Source organism: Cryphonectria parasitica (genome assembly GCF_011745365.1).
Source record: "Cryphonectria parasitica EP155 unplaced genomic scaffold M406scaffold_2, whole genome shotgun sequence".
In the NCBI taxonomy this organism is placed as follows: domain Eukaryota; kingdom Fungi; phylum Ascomycota; class Sordariomycetes; order Diaporthales; family Cryphonectriaceae; genus Cryphonectria; species Cryphonectria parasitica.
In genome coordinates this window covers 2,124,516-2,140,043 of record NW_024468910.1, presented here as the reverse complement: position 1 = coordinate 2,140,043, position 15,528 = coordinate 2,124,516, and the positions used below count along the sequence as shown (strand labels likewise).

The window sequence follows — 15,528 nt, the reverse complement described above, 5'->3', positions numbered from 1 at the left end:
CTCACTGAAACCAGGAACAAGATGGCGGCCACTGCCGTTACGTAAGCCCCCCTCCAAAAGGCATTCATACCAGTGGGATGCAAATGCGATGTGACACTCTTTCTTTACCTTTCCATTCTCTCTATATGCAATAGTTCAGAGATTATATATTATGGATTGGTTGCTTTTTCTGACTACCTCCATCGGTTATCGCCTTCTTGGGTTCGATAGTTCCGTGTCCTCTTCTTTCGGCTGGTTCCTCCGGACTCTGGGTCCAATCTCTTTTCCTTGCCTTCATCAAGTGGTCCTTTCTGTCGTAGTTGACTTCGTTGTCGATTCCTATCATTGCTGGAAGAATTGACCAGGTGACTTTCAGATGTTCTCCCTAGTTCTTCCTCCAGATGCTGGACGATCTTCTCAAAGTGTTCCTTTAATTCCTTAAATGAGACTTGGTGCACCATCTTCGAGTCCCGCGATAACACCTCCACCGTACCAAACAGCTGTAATATTCCCCTTCTCCGGGCCTCTTGAGCGACCGGCCTCCCGAGTATTTGGGCCTGCTTCTGCAGATCCTCTCCAGATAGTCTTCGCCCGTCCATATAATACCCGGCGTTCCGGAGGGCTTGCCTGAGCGCCGTATTGATCCGATATTTCGCCAGTCCCCTGACGATTGGCTTGTTGCCATCGCCTCGAGGCGATGTGACAGACCACAGCGGCTTCTCGCAATCAGCTAGAAGCCTTCTGACAATGGATTCCGCAAAGGCATGTCCGGCTTCGGTGAAGTACCGCAGGTCGTTCAGGTGCACGACATGACGCCGTGCTGTCTTGACCTCGATGCCATTCCACCTGAGGTGTTTCGCTGCCTTCATCTCGGTGTAGATGCCGATATCGTGGGAGAAGAGGTGCGTAATCTGCTCTCTGCCCTTGGGGGTAAAAGGTGGATAGAACGCGACATGCTGGGGGATTTGGCCCTCCAGCTTCCTGTCTAGTGAGACAGAGGCGAGCTTGGACATCTTGATGCCCCTGCTACCAGGGCCACCCAGTAGCGAGGGGACCCTTTTTGCCGGCCCAGCGACTCCTGTCCTGAGCCGTGGGAAGTACTGAACCATGTTGGCTGGGTGAAGGCGGAGGGTGGTGTTGATTATATCATTTCATCCTTGAAGACGTCGAGATCCTCCTAGTCTTCCAATTGTCAATGATAGATCTGAGTAACTGCTTAAATTCATCAACGCAATATGACGATGTATGACCAAATGGGCATTGTGCTAATTGAAGCACACAGAAAGAAAAGAGCAACGCGGTCAGTGACGGGTGGGTGTGTATGGATGGGTGATCGAGTCTGTATCGAATCTGTAGTTTTGTAGTGCAGAAGAGGTTGACAGGGCCCGGGATCTGGCTGCAGGTTTTTGATTGGCTCTTTGGCTGGGCATCGTCTGCAGCCGTGCCGCCAACAGTACTGCACTTGCTTGTGGCGGAGTTTTGATGTGGATATATAAGATTGACTACATTGTGATGGGAAGTGATGAAAATGATTTTAAAGATGCTTACTCCAGGCTTCCGCCTTTCTTTCTTTCCTTTGCTTTAAGAATTAAAACTGGTTCTTATTAAAGATGTGGAATACCACTTTGTAACCTGTGCGCAGGGACTAGCCTGCTTCCTGCTGTGGCTTCAGCCCGCTGTTTTTGCTGCCAATGAGTGTGGTGGTTAGATGTTCCGAATATTGCAGATGGGGGTTTCATGATCGAGAGTCTTCCGTGCCACAGATTTTGGACTTCATCTACGCGAGCAGGGACTGCCAGGGCTTTCAGCTCTGCCGTTGCTCGGCTGCCTGATGAGACCCCATGCCATCTTGTATTTTGTTTAAGAAAAGCAACAGCGTTTAGAGTTGTTGTCACTGGCTGGCTTGCCTAACCGATTGCGATGGATGGCTGCTTTGACCTCCTCTGTATTGTCCGAAAACAATCCTCGCCGATTATGCCGAAAAATGGAGTCGGGAGTAACACTGGCAACCACAAAAATCTGGGACGAGAAGCTGTTGTAGGAAGGGAAGTGAATTGTCCTTCAAGTGACAGCTTACAAATGCCTTGAACGAAGTATTGTCTGTTGGTTGGAATTCACAAAAAGATGAAAACCCAACGGGAGAATGTGACCCATCCGAGTCCATGAGTCGAAATTCCATTCTATGATAAGACCCCAATGTCTCTCGGGCTCCAGTCAATTACGGAAAGTTAGACACATCCGTGCTGTCGTCTTCGAAAACTTCAAGCCCTCGGCATCAGATGCAACAGTAGGGATTAAAAAGAGTAGCATGATTGCCTACATTAGAAGAACACATCCTCGTCACCAAAGGGGAGTGAGTACCTTAGGTAGGTCAATCCGAAGTGGGGTGCGACTGGGGAAGCGATAGTTCAAACAATCAGGAGAGGGCATCGCATTCCTGCAGCCATATGTGCTTTCAGTCACACAGCAGAGGTTCGCAAGCACGGCGAATGGAGTCTACCGAAAGAAGGAACAAAGGATGGAAGATAGGATAAGAAAGAAAGGAAAGGGGAAGAAGAAAAAAAAAAAGGCATGGGGTTGGTGCTTGATAGACATGTGCAAGAGGGAGAGAGGGCAGAGGCGCAAGCGGGTGATATCCAAATGACCGTGTGGTGAACCGACAATGAATGTCAATGTCAACCAGTAGTAGAGACCAATACCTCCCAAGAGGACTAGTCTAGCTCGGGCTCAAGTATCATAGCAGGGTACAACAGCATGTCCCGTCTGTCCCACTCTAAAACGCTGACTTCTCCTCCTCTCACAAAGCCAACTCTGCCCAACCCAGCAGGGGTCAAGTAGGCCTAGGGATTTGCCCCGCCACAAACTAGCCCACAAGCACAAAAGTGACCCCACCAGCACAAACTACCCCCCACTCCCAAAGAATCATTCCTCGCCGCCTCTCTCCCAACCCACTTCCGAGTCTTACCAAAACCCAACTTGTCTCTTGACAACCCACAGCTACTACAACAACAAACAACAAGGCCATTCCTTGGCAGACTCGACGCTCATCCACTTTCTTTTTAAACACCATCATCATCATCCAGACCTCTACCGCACAGGACAGACAGGATGCCTAAGAACAAGGGAAAGGGAGGAAAGAACCGCAGGCGTGGCAAGAACGAGAACGACAATGAGAAGCGTGAACTTACCTTCAAGGAGGATGGCCAGGAGTATGCGCAGGTCGTGAAGATGCTCGGGTAGGTTTCGATTTGTCCCTTTGCCCTTCTTCTCCCGCCTCCTTTGGTGCATGTACATAAGAGGTCCTCCTCCCCTCGATAAGGATGGGAGGAGACCGACCGCATGTCATGTGCAAAGAGGGGCTCTTCGCGCCAACAATGACGCGCCACAAAGAAGAGTCCAAAGGCTGATCGCAAACCCGACCTTGATACAGAAACGGTCGTCTCGAGGCGCAGTGCTTCGACGGCACGCGTCGACTTGGAAACATCCGTGGAAAGCTTCGCAAGAAGGTCTGGATCAACCAGGGCGACATCATCCTGCTGTCGCTGCGTGATTACCAAGACGACAAGGGCGATGTCATGTACGTTATACTCTCTTTCCCCACTTCTATACAACCTCTTTCTCCCATCCCCCCCTGTCAAACGCCTCTTACCAAATCTTCCCTTGTTCTTTTTTTTTCCCTAACGCTGGTGTGCAACAGTCTCAAGTACACCGCCGATGAAGCCCGTTCCCTCAAGGCCTACGGCGAGCTCCCCGAGACCGCCAAGATCAACGAGACCGATACCTTTGGCGGCGGCGAGGACGGCGACTGCGCATTCGAATTCGACGAGGACCGCGACTCCGAGAGCGGCGAAGAAGGCGGTGCCGTTGGCAAGGATATCGAGATTGACGATATTTAGACCTGGTCGGTCTGGCCGTATGCCGGCTGCGTCGTGGCCCCCTTCCCCCCCCCCCCCCTCCTCCCTTCTTCTTTTCCCTGTTTCCCTTTAGGAAACTGGCCACAGTTGCACATGGAAGAGTGGGGTTCAGAGGAGCAGGGGCCGGGCACAAAGGCGCAGGAAGAACTGTCTTCTCTCTCTCAAACCTCGATTCTGTTCCGCAAGGAATGAAGACTCGAGGTTCCTCGACAGTTGATAGACGACTGGGATGGGAGGGACGTCCCGTGTCGGTGGGGAGGAAAAAGAAACCAAACAACAGCATACACCTTTTATGAATCTTCTTGATGACATGAATTTCTTATCCGTCTTCTGTCCGAGGAGGAATGATCACTTCTTCTTTCAATTTCCGTCTCCATTCGGCGCAATTAGTGTGATCGAGCGCTATATCAAAAAGGGGCTTGCATGGAGGCACTGGTCGACATAGTTCATAAAACGTCATGAGACCTTGGTAGACCGTAATGAGAGGCTATCTGCTGAAAAAACCATTCTGTATTGTATTGTGTCTAGCCCTCTGAATAGGGAGGGGATGACTCATTCTTACTGTAGGATGAGGTGCCCGCCTGCTTTGGTTCCCCTTGCCTCGTCAAAGCGGGCATCCATCCCCCACCGAAAAGAAGTAAAGGCTCGTACAGCCACTGCCTACGATCTCAGTGAAAGCAGATTGCCAGTCCTGTACGCACAAGGTACACCAGAGCTATGTATGGGGGAAAAGGAATCTCTTGGTCCTGTCCCGTATGCCCTGCTCGTGCTGTTCTCGCACTCACTCAGTGCTCCCGTTTCTCCTACGACCCGCTGCCGTTTAGTCCCACTCATCGTCATCACCCTCGTCATCTAGAGAATATTAGCATCATTCAAGAATCATGGGGGCATCCAAGGACCACAGCCCTGACATATGAGAGGGAAAATAAACTTACCACTGTGGCTGACCTTATTCTTTCTGGCAGCTAAAGCCGAGGCCAAGGCCGACGCCATATCATTGCCACCACCACCAGGGGTGACGCCAGCAGGCGGCAGGCCGCTGCCGTGCGGGCCAGTATCGCTCCCGCCGCCGCCGCCGACCTGGGCAGAGCTCCTGTCGCGGATCTGGCTCCTGTCGACCTTCTTCAGGGCTCCAATTCCACCGGCCTTCTGGATCCCCGCCAACATGGCCGAGCGACTAGAGTCTGCATTGGGCAGAGCCGCGGCCGGCACGCCAGACGCATAGCCAGAGTCGCGATTTGGTGGGGGTGGCGGACCCGGGGGTGGAGGAATGCCGGTGCCTGCTGGTGGTAGCGGTGGTGGAGGTGGAATACCGCCTGCTGGAGGTGGAGGTGGAGGCGGAGGTGGAGGAGGTGCGCCTGCGCCCGGCAGCGGGGGAGGAGGCGGTGGAGCGCCGCTCGACGGCAGAGGTGGTGCTGGCGGCGCTGAAGACCCTGGTAGGGGAGGCGCGGGCGGGGCGCCAGACGATGGTAATGGTGGAGGCGCTGGTCCTCTGGTGGGTAGGCCTGGAGGAGGCAGCGGGGGTGCAGCTCCAGCAGGCGCTTTGGGAGGCAGTGGTGGTGCCGGGCCAGGCGCTGCGATAGCCGATTCCCTTGATGGGGGTGGCGGAGGGACAGGGCCACGACTTGGCGGCGGGGGCGGAACACTTCTCTGTCCTGTGAAGGGCGGAGGCACACCGAACCTCTGCCCAGAATCCTTCGCCTCCTCGACCGGCGTCTTTGGCGGGCGTGGCGGAGGCGGAGGTCCGGAGGCGGGCGTGTGCCTTGCGGGCTCGACATGTGCAAGCTTGCCAGCATCGGGCAGCGGTGGAGGGACGTGGAATCTCGGCCTCTGTGGTGAGGGCTCGCGCTCGGTACTGGGTGAATCGGACTTCTTAGACCGCCTCGGCGTAGGAGGCGGCGGTGGTGCGGCGGCTCCTCCTCTCCGCACGGCCGGTGGTGGAGGAGGCGCTCTAGATCCCGCTCCATTGACCGGCGGTGGCGGCGGCGGCGGTGTCGAGTGTTTTGTCTGGGCCTGCTCCTGCTTCAGGAAGTCGACGATGAAGGCCTGATTGTCCATGATGAAATCGTCGGTCAGACCTTTTGACCTCAGGTCGTCGCCAAAGTGTTCCCGCCACTCGGGGTCGAACGCCTCCAAGACGGCAAACTGCGCGGGCGGGCTCCGGCTACTGGACCCGTTGGCCCTGGTGGATGATGACCTGCCGAGAGGGCTCAAAGGAGCGACGCTGTTGCGAGGGGACTCAGGCGGCGTCGGCGACGGCGCAGAGGAGTGCCTATGCCCTCCGAAGATGCCGCCTAGCAAGCCGTGTTTATGCCCTCCGCTCCCTGCACCGGGCGCCGCTCCTCCGAACGGTGTCGCCTTCGTCGCTTTACTGGCATTCTTCTCGCGCTCGTCCATCTTCTTCTTGAACTGCTTCGCCTCCTTCTCATCAGCGAAGGAGAGGGCGGCCAGGCAGTCCTCTAGCTCGAAGGTGTGAAAGAAGGTCCGGTCCTGGTTGTAGCTCCACGAGTCGAAGATTTCCTGGTCCCATATGACTCCCTGGTGGGAGGGCTGTGTAGTAGTCGTGTGTGATTAGCTCCTGCGCTGTGCGCTCCGCCGCCGTCTGGCTCACTCTTGAAGCGCAACTCACCGATATATCCACCATCTTCAGCCAGTAGGTGTTTCCAACAAGATCGTTGGCGAGCACCACGGCCCCTTGCAAGCCGGTGTAGGTCCATGTGGAGGGGTTCGGGTGCGCAACGTAAAGCCGCGCTACGGCTACAGCCTGGATCTTATTACTCTGCTTTGGCACGAAGCGCTTGACCATGTCCTTGTCGGCATCGTTGAGGATAGACGGCATTGTGTTCCGAGTCGGCGTGGAGACCGTCGGCTAAGAAGAGGGATCGACAATGGCAGTTGGAGGACCGAGAGGTGGAAGGCGTGGAGGAGAAGAGGGAAGGGGGGAGGGGGGAGAATCGTTGTCGGTGGGGTTGTTCGTTCCTCCCAGCCAGCTGTGTTGATATGTCGACGACAATGGCTAAGGCTTCATCTGATTGAGTAGTTGTATATACCAGGGTCGAGGTGCGTCGTCGCCTGTGTCGTGTGCAGCGAGCAGCGTGGTGTGCTGATGTGCTGATGTGCTCGTGTGCTCGTGCCGCGCGCTGGTGAACCTGTGCGAGCTGTAATATGACGCTTCCAGGATCGGTCCGTCGTGGTATCGACTTGGCTTGCTCTCTACCAATGACTTGAACCCTTGCTTGTGACTCGCGCACTTGAATACGTCGCAGCTGCCCTTGGGGGGGGGGGGGGGGAGAGCCGGAAAAACAAAGGGAAAGTTGGATTGATGTTGCGTGGGCAGCTTAGTGGCTGTGGCTGACTGTACTGTGCTGTGCCTGGACGTACGCGCGGTGCGTGTCTGTCTTGTCGGGGTGCTGTCGTGTGGTGAGATGATGGTGGTGGTTCAGATTGAGCAGAAAACGGTACACAGGCACACACTACTGTAAGTCCTAAGGTAGAGAAAGAGAGAAAGATAGACAGCCCTAGAGTTGTAGTGGGACAGGGGCTGGCAGAGAACTAGACCGGCAGCGGGTCTTTCCGCCAGGGCGTAGCAGCAGTCGATCGCCTCTCACCCAAGGCTAAGGCTATGTCCGATATGGCTGAACGGTCAATTCTGCAGTAGGGAGTGGTTACGTGCCCAAAAAGCGACTGGGTAGATCCAATCAGCAAGTGAGTATTTTGTTGGGTCGGGTCAATCGGCGAAGGAAGCAGAACAGGGTAGAAACAAGCCAAGATGACCATTAATTTCACCGTGCTGTTCTGCCTAGTACAAGCACCCGCAGCAGCAGCAGCCGCCGCCGCCAATTGGGCAGGGTTCGGACGTCAAAACACGCGGCTCTCTTCAGGCAGCGAAGGCGTTGGGTTGCGAGTGGCGCTTCGTGGTCAGCTTCCAACAATCACAATAGCATCACTCAACACCCAACACAGTGACACCCAACACAGTGCGCAGTTGTGGCACAACGCGGCTCATGTGTCCTGTTTCATGACCACCTCAGCATGATTCATATCGAGACCTCATACGAGTCACAATTTCTGCTGTACATCTGCAGAGCACAACGGCCGTACCTCTTTCCATCGACTGCGTGTCTCGTTTGTGTTTGTATGATAGAGTATGTCCAAGTCAGTCTGCAAGCAGGGGACTGTCTAGATGCTGTGGTTGCCCCGTTGTGCTCCCCTACCTCGTACAGAGATAGCAGTTGTTGAAACGCAATTTTGAGATGCTTAGTACGACGTCATGAGAGAGGTGTCTTGTGGGTCCGGAATGGACATTGGGCTTGAACCCCTTCTCGAGAAGCCCGGAGCACATGCAGTAGCGAAGGTTTGTGCATGTCGCAATAAAGGAGGGAAAAGAAACGTCAAAATCATGCATTTCATTCAGTCGAGGTTCGTAAGATATCTGTCTCTAGGTAAACTCTAGCAGGATTGGGGCTGGTCGACTACACGCCGATTCTGCTCCTCTCGCCTTCCTCCTCCCTCCATCACTGGCAGGCCGGCTTACTAGCTAGAGCATCTATTTGTTGATCTCCTTGGCCTTCGCCAGACGCTCCTCCTTTGTCCCCTCCTGAGGGATCTGGCTGTGGTCATGTGACTGGGCCGGGCCTGGAGCCGCGACATGAGGAGCGACCTTGGACTTGATAGCATCGATGAAGCCCTTGCCTTGATCCTTGTTGGTATCGTCAATGGGCTGCGTAGGAATCGTTAGTAATAAGTGGTGGGACCTAGCAGCCGAGAATACCGAAGATGACTTTACCTGGATGGAGAATTCCTTCTCTTGCTGGTTCTGGTCGGCCATCTTGAGAGTGATTTAGCAAGGGGAGATGAGGTGGTAGTTTATTATAAAGTATGTCTAGTAGGTAGAAGGTTAGCATTCGGTTTTCAGTACACTGCGTAAGTACTCAAGCTAATAAAATCTAGTAAGATCAATGACATACGATATTTTGAAGATATTGTTTCTTTGTGTTAGAAAGAAAAGAGGGGAAATTGAGTATGGTGAGTTGAAGAAGTCGAGTCTTTAGAGGGGAGAGATATCAGGCCGTCTTATACTCAGAAATGTTGGAGGCCTATTCAAGGTTGTGTCCCCATCAGATGCTCAAGTGATCTCGCAGCGCATCAAAAATGACGTCGTTATCGTTGGACCAACACTAAACACGACCTAACAACTCATCGTACAACACACACACAAGCGCGCGCACACACACCATCTGTAGACCTGCAGCCGACCACCTCCACCGGGAAGCCACTACGAGTTGCTACCAACTCCAGGCAGGGTGGGCTGCGTCAATTTTTCTCTCTTTCTCTCTTTCTTTCTTTCTTTTACTCTGGGTTCGAGGCTGCTTCGAAGGCCAGCCACATGATCGTGAAATACTCGTCTATATCATCTTAGGCTTAGCAGAGGGGTAGACCGGCGGGAATGCCCGAGACCCAAGAACCAAGTGAAACTGGTCGTTTCTAAGTAATTTTTGTCGACCAGCTATGTCCCATCATTGGGTTCCACAGTACGATGGAAACATTGATGGTGAGGTTCTCTGTTTGCTACGGCTCGTTCGTGTATCAACGAGAACGTCCCTCGACGTGACCTGTTACCGAGACAAATAAAGTGACTAATGAGCGCAAGGTAAAGGCCCCTGTAGTACGTAAAGTAGAACTTACGGCGTACTGAGACAAGACATTCCTCTAGGCGCGAGACAGCGCTACTCCTTCTAAGTGACGAACCGCAACCAGCTGGCGGCCAGCTGAAACTACCTTTCGCCGCCGACCACTTTCGGCTCACTCCTACATCATCATCTTCATCATCGACGCGCCTCACGCGTCTACCTTGACAGCTTACATATTCCCCCTTCGTAGAGCTGCCTACGAGAGCTTACTAGTTTTTGCCAAGCTAGAGATGATGGTTCCCAGCTCCTGCAAAAACCACTCGACGTTGCCCCGGGTAGTTCAAGCCCCATCATGGCCGCCAACGATGCGCCACAGCCCGTGAAGCTCTCCCTGCCGCTTGTAAGCCAGCCCCCAACGATGACAGCTGTCTCTCCCTTCCGGTCGCCCATGGGAATGAGGAGGACATTTCTGGTTCTAATTATCGCTTCTCGTCCCAGGAATATCAACAAGCACTATTCCAGGAGCTACGCTCTGAGGATGAGCTCGTCATCTTGGCGCGCGGCCTTGGGCTCATGCGCCTGCTCACCAACCTGTTACACTCGTATGACGCTGCCGGCAACAGCCTGATCGTTGTTGTCAATGCCGAGGACCGCGAGAATGGCTGGATCGGCGAGGCGCTGGCCGAACACGCGGCTATCAGTAGGGCGCCGCTTGCCCGCGGCCTGACCGTCGTCAACACGGATTACACCAACGTCGGCGCCCGCGAGAAGATGTACGCAGGCGGTGGCATCTTCAGTATCACAAGCCGGATCCTGGTGGTTGACCTGCTGACGAATCTTCTGAATGTGGAGAAAGTCACCGGCATGGTAGTCCTGCACGCGGACCGGGTCGTCGCCACCAGCCTGGAAGCCTTCATCCTGCGGATCTACAGGCAGAAGAACAAAGTTGGCTTCCTCAAGGCTTTCTCGGACAATCCGGACCCCTTCACGACAGGATTCAGCCCCCTGGCGACCATGATGCGGAACCTCTTCCTGCGCAAGGCGAGCCTGTGGCCGCGCTTCCATGTCTCGGTTGCCAAGTCGCTCGAGGGCAGGAGGCAGGCCGAGGTCATCGAGCTGGAGGTGCCCATGACGGACGCCATGAAGGAAATACAGGCCGCGGTCATGGAGTGTGTTGAAGTCAGCATCCACGAGCTGAAGAAAGGAAACACGGGTCTGGACATGGAAGACTGGAACCTGGACAGCGCCCTGACCAAGAACTTCGACGTCATGGTCCGGCGCCAGCTGGACCCGAACTGGCACCGCGTCAGCTGGAAGACGAAGCAGATCGTAGGAGACCTCACCGTACTGCGGAGCCTGCTGCAGGCTGTGGTTGCCTATGATGCTGTTGCGTTCCAGCAGAACCTGGACACCATCCATGCTGCACACTCCCCGGCGCCAGGCTCCACCAGGCAGACACAGTCGCCCTGGCTGTTTCTAGATGCTGCGCAGACCATCTTCGAGACAGCAAAGAGGAGGGTGTACCGGGGCACGAACAAGGCGGGGGCCGACTCGGATATTGACTCCCTGCGGCCGGTGCTCGAGGAACAGCCCAAGTGGGCAGTCCTTGCCGATGTCCTGAAGGAGATCGATCGAGACCTATACTTTGAGCCGCCGGCTCGTGATGATTCCAACGGAACCATCCTCATCATGTGCTCTGACGCGGCGACGTGCAGGCAACTCAAGGACTACCTGCAGACCATGCATGTAAAGGTCAAGGATGAACAACGGCGGAAGAAAGTCGTCATCGAGGGAGATGAAGATGACGACAACGATGACCAGCCCTCTGGCATGTTCATGATGCGTCGCAGACTCCGAGAGTACCTAAAGTGGAAGAAGGAATTTGCCCAAGTTAGTGCACTCCTGTTCGCCGAGAACCAGAACGCGCTGAAAGGGGCGTCTGATCCGAGGCTGCAGAGGGGAAGCAGAGCACCCGCCAACAAGAGGAGACGGGTACGAGGGGGCGGCTCTGTGGCTACGAGCCTGGGACGCGCAGAAAATGGCAGCATTATGCCTTATATCGAAAAGGCAAATGAGGTGGCAGACCTGATGGAGGAGGTCCAGGCCACTGAGGAGGATGCCAAACAGAAGGCGGACGTGATCGGACAGGCCGATCCGTTAGAAGATATGGACGACTTTTATCAGCTATATGACATGCAGGATCTGGTCGTCATCCATGCCTACGATGGTGACCAGGACGAGCATATCCTGGAAGAGGTGAAGCCCAAGTACGTCATCATGTATGAGCCAGACGCCTCTTTTATCAGACGCGTGGAGGTGTACAGATCATCGCACAACGACAGGAATGTGCGGGTATACTTTCTCTACTACGGCGGGTCGGTGGAAGAGCAGCGGTATCTGTCGATAGTCCGAAGGGAGAAGGATGCTTTCACCAAGCTGATCAAAGAGCGCGCGAGCATGAGCATCGTCTTGACCGTTGACGCACGCGGCGCTGAAGATCCCCAAGAGGCCTTTCTCAGGACCGTCAACACTCGGATCGCTGGTGGCGGGCGTCTGGCCGCCACAGCACAGCCGCCACGGATCGTGGTGGACGTTCGAGAGTTCAGGTCGTCCCTGCCATCACTCCTGCACGCTCGCTCGATCATCATCGTACCATGCATGTTGACAGTGGGGGATTACATCCTCTCGCCAAACATCTGCGTGGAGCGCAAGTCGGTCAGCGATCTCATCTCTTCGTTCAGAGACGGCCGCCTCTACACCCAGGCCGAGGCCATGTTTCAGCACTACAAATCACCCATGCTCCTCATCGAGTTCGACCAGAACAAGTCCTTCACCCTTGAGCCCTTTGCAGACCTCTCTGGCAACCTCAGCAGCGTCAACCCGGCCAACGTCTCCTCGGACCTGCAGTCCAAGCTCGTCCTGCTGACTCTCGCCTTCCCCAAGCTGCGCATCATCTGGTCGTCCTCCCCCTACCAGACAGCCGAGATTTTTGAGAGTCTGAAGGGGCAGGAGGAGGAGCCTGACCCGATCGCTGCGGTACGTGCCGGCTTGGACAAGGACCAGGCGGCGGAGGAACAACCATTCAACCAGCAGCCCGAGGAGATGCTGATGCATGTACCGGGCGTTACAAGTAAGAACATCAAGAACTTGACGCTGGAGACAGAGAACGTGCGTGCGGTGGCGAATATGTCGGCACAAGAGCTGGAACCGATGGTCGGAATAGAGGCGGCGAGGAGGATTGTGGGCTTCTTCGAGAAGGACCTGATTGATGACGAGGGTTAAGTTTTTCAATTAAGCAGTGATAGCTCGCTATGTGTTCACATGATGTCTACTCATAGTACCGGACGTGACAGAACCAACTATCGAGTATTTGTCTCACAACTGCGGCACAGATTTACACGTTCCTGCTAGTCTGAGCTTCGGGAGGCCTCATGATTAGCCGAGGAAGGTTTCGAAACTTCTATTTCGTGAGGGGTCCATTTCCCAAATAGCCCATCGATACTCTGCGGTCATGCCCAGCTTTTTGGACACAGGCATGCCTGACGCTATTCGCTTACTATCCGAGGTCTGGCTTTCCTGTTCCATAAAGCTGTTAGGAGCCAAGAGGAGACGATACTACTGATCACAGAAAATGAAGACGTGTAAGTTGCGACGAGCACGAGAAAGCGTTGGCACAGAGACAAATTCTCGTTCAAAGTTCATTGCATACAACGAAATTCATTCCTGCAATCAAGACTATGCCTTACACTTCGGTGCAGGCTAGAGCGCCTCTCAAAACAAAAGAAAATATTACAGCAAAAACCAAAAAAGGGGAATAAGGGTATCTGGTAATGCGGCGCATTCCTCTCACGATCCACTTCGCATCGCAAATTGATCGTCATTCATGAGACTCGTCCTCCTCTACTATTCGCCAACATCCCACTGCTCATCGTCCTTCCCATCACTGGGAGAACCTCTTCGTCTCATCGCGTCGGTCCGCCCTAGACGCGACTGACCCCACCATGTCTCTTCCCGAACCGTCTTCTTCCGGATGTGGTGCCTCCAGTAGTTCCCCCGCTTCGGCGCGAGCCACAGTAGCCGCCTGTACAAGACATCCCTGGTCAGTAACTGGTAATTTCGCAGCAATTGTTCCTCCCCGAGACTGGGTGGAAAGAGGGGAGAGAAGTAGGACTTACAAGTCAGGAACCGGACAATGGCTGCCAGGACGGCGACGACACCGTTAATGATGCTCATGATCACGCCGGCGATGGCGTTGATGACTGTCATGATACAGTCACCAATGGCTTGAAGACACGACACGACGATACCCATTTTGGCTGTGTGTAGGTAGGTGTTGGTGGAGGATTCGTAGGGGTCTCTTTTTGTTTTAGGATGATATCAATGTAGTGTTGCGTACGCGCAAGTGTATTGTGAAGGCGTATAGATAGGGTGTTGTTTTGATTGTGTATAGGTAAGATGAAGTCAAGTGTTGATCCCCAAGAAGGAGAGCGAGCTCTTGTCTTATAGGAATAATGAGAGGCAGCCCACTCTCATTCCTGTCCCTCCATCGCGATCGCAGAAAAACATTGAATTTGACGTCATGAGTAACGGGAATCGACTTTTTACCCTGTAACTATGTAAGTGGGCGCTAGTCACAACTTCCAGGCTCGACCCGATGAGGAACGAACTACTACGACTACTTACCGCAGTAGGTAATTCATAAACAGACTGAATAGGAAGAAGACGAACGTGATACACACGCTACGTCAAGGAGGTGTACTTATGGTAAGCCAAGGGAGGAGCCAATGCTCCGGCGATTCTGTGGGGCTTAGGAACGGAAGATTCCAGTGTGAACCAGTATTTTTGTGAGACGACGCCATCAGCCAAGGGAGAGAGACGAGAGGGAAGAGATCATCGGGTCTTCTTTGGGGCTAGCTCGAAGAGAGAGGCGTCCACTGGCGTCGTAGTGCAAGACCTAGAGCAGGTTTTCCTTTAGTTTCGTCTGAGGAGAGGGGGAATGATGCAGGGTGGAATTCTCCGAACTAGAACGAAGGCACGAGGTGTGTGCTTGTAGGGGCTGCCAAGGCGGAAACAGAAAACAAGGTCCCTCGTCGAATCCTGAATGATGAAGGGGGAGCTACCATAGTACATTATTCCCGTGTGTACACAATGGCGAATCTTGAAAATGACGTAGTGCGGCTCTCGGACGAGACGGGCGACAGGGACAAGGGCCACAAGAGACGTCACTCGGGAAAGGTTTGGACGGGACGCCGGGGGGGGAGGGGGGCCTTCTGAACAAGGGCCTGTCAGACTTGTCACAAAACCCATTCGACAGAGCCTAGCAACTCCGTCATTGAAGGGCCCACAAAATAAACAAAATAGCCTCCCTTTTTAAGCTCTTGCATACCCGCAGGCGCCGCCACCACACCCAAAAGTGCCAGCGTCTTGGCACAAGCCATAATCGTACACACACACACACACAGACACACGCCCTGGTGTGCCAGGCACACCATCTCATGATTCCATCTCTATATCTCATACTCAATCGCGTTGGCAAAACCTGGGGCTGACGCGAAACAGACGGGCCACCACCACCCGCTGCTGCAGCTGCTGCCAGACACGATAGAAATGACAAAACCTACCAAGCAATATAAATATAGTATGCAAGTTACCTTGACTCTCGATCCACCCGTCATGGATGAATCAATTCCTGCGGGCGCACGCAGCCCTCTGGATCGTGAATGACACGGATGCCAACGCCATCCTGTTGGAATCCTTCTACACTGGCCTTGCATTAGTGTTGCCTGAGAGTTCGCAGCGGACTTTATGAAAAAAAAAAAAAAACCGAAAAGTCTCGAATGTTCGGGCCTAAACTCGACAAGCTGATATTTCTGAGACTTGTATTTGTATACAGAGTCGTGGCGATATGCTTTCCTTCCGACACGCAAACATACCCAATACCATCATCATCATCATCATCATTATTTTTCGCACCAGGGCGTCGTTCGTGGCACAATGGAGTCTGG

General features: G+C 54.0%; 5 protein-coding genes across 5 annotated transcripts; 2 read left to right on the top strand and 3 right to left on the bottom strand.

Moving 5' to 3' along the window:
* Window positions 1-351: 351 nt before the first annotated feature.
* M406DRAFT_349756 (uncharacterized protein) lies at window positions 352-1,276 on the bottom strand (the record flags this gene model as incomplete). The annotated part of the gene is made up of 2 exons (XM_040922500.1): window positions 473-1,276; window positions 352-383 (listed from the first exon to the last, which is right to left on the bottom strand). The coding sequence occupies exons 1-2, from the start codon at window positions 1,086-1,088 to the stop codon at window positions 352-354; spliced, it is 648 nt and encodes a 215-aa protein (XP_040779495.1). The 5' UTR covers window positions 1,089-1,276.
* A 1,667-nt stretch (window positions 1,277-2,943) lies between these two features.
* Window positions 2,944-4,390, top strand: M406DRAFT_354910 (uncharacterized protein). Its single transcript, XM_040923028.1, has 3 exons — window positions 2,944-3,215; window positions 3,410-3,556; window positions 3,677-4,390. Exons 1-3 carry the CDS (start codon window positions 3,088-3,090, stop codon window positions 3,873-3,875), a joined length of 474 nt encoding a protein of 157 aa, XP_040779494.1. The 5' UTR covers window positions 2,944-3,087; the 3' UTR covers window positions 3,876-4,390.
* A 4,049-nt stretch (window positions 4,391-8,439) lies between these two features.
* On the bottom strand, window positions 8,440-8,721 carry M406DRAFT_62671 (uncharacterized protein; the record flags this gene model as incomplete). Its single annotated transcript, XM_040924795.1, has 2 exons — window positions 8,440-8,613; window positions 8,680-8,721. The coding sequence occupies 2 exons, from the start codon at window positions 8,719-8,721 to the stop codon at window positions 8,440-8,442; spliced, it is 216 nt and encodes a 71-aa protein (XP_040779493.1).
* A 1,154-nt stretch (window positions 8,722-9,875) lies between these two features.
* Window positions 9,876-12,805, top strand: M406DRAFT_251536 (DNA repair protein; the record flags this gene model as incomplete). Its single annotated transcript, XM_040916770.1, has 3 exons — window positions 9,876-9,923; window positions 10,022-10,692; window positions 10,768-12,805. 3 exons carry the CDS (start codon window positions 9,876-9,878, stop codon window positions 12,803-12,805), a joined length of 2,757 nt encoding a protein of 918 aa, XP_040779492.1.
* A 392-nt stretch (window positions 12,806-13,197) lies between these two features.
* M406DRAFT_354909 (uncharacterized protein) lies at window positions 13,198-13,955 on the bottom strand. Its single transcript, XM_040923027.1, has 2 exons — window positions 13,699-13,955; window positions 13,198-13,604 (listed from the first exon to the last, which is right to left on the bottom strand). Exons 1-2 carry the CDS (start codon window positions 13,832-13,834, stop codon window positions 13,504-13,506), a joined length of 237 nt encoding a protein of 78 aa, XP_040779491.1. The 5' UTR covers window positions 13,835-13,955; the 3' UTR covers window positions 13,198-13,503.
* Between the last annotated feature and the right edge of the window lie 1,573 nt (window positions 13,956-15,528).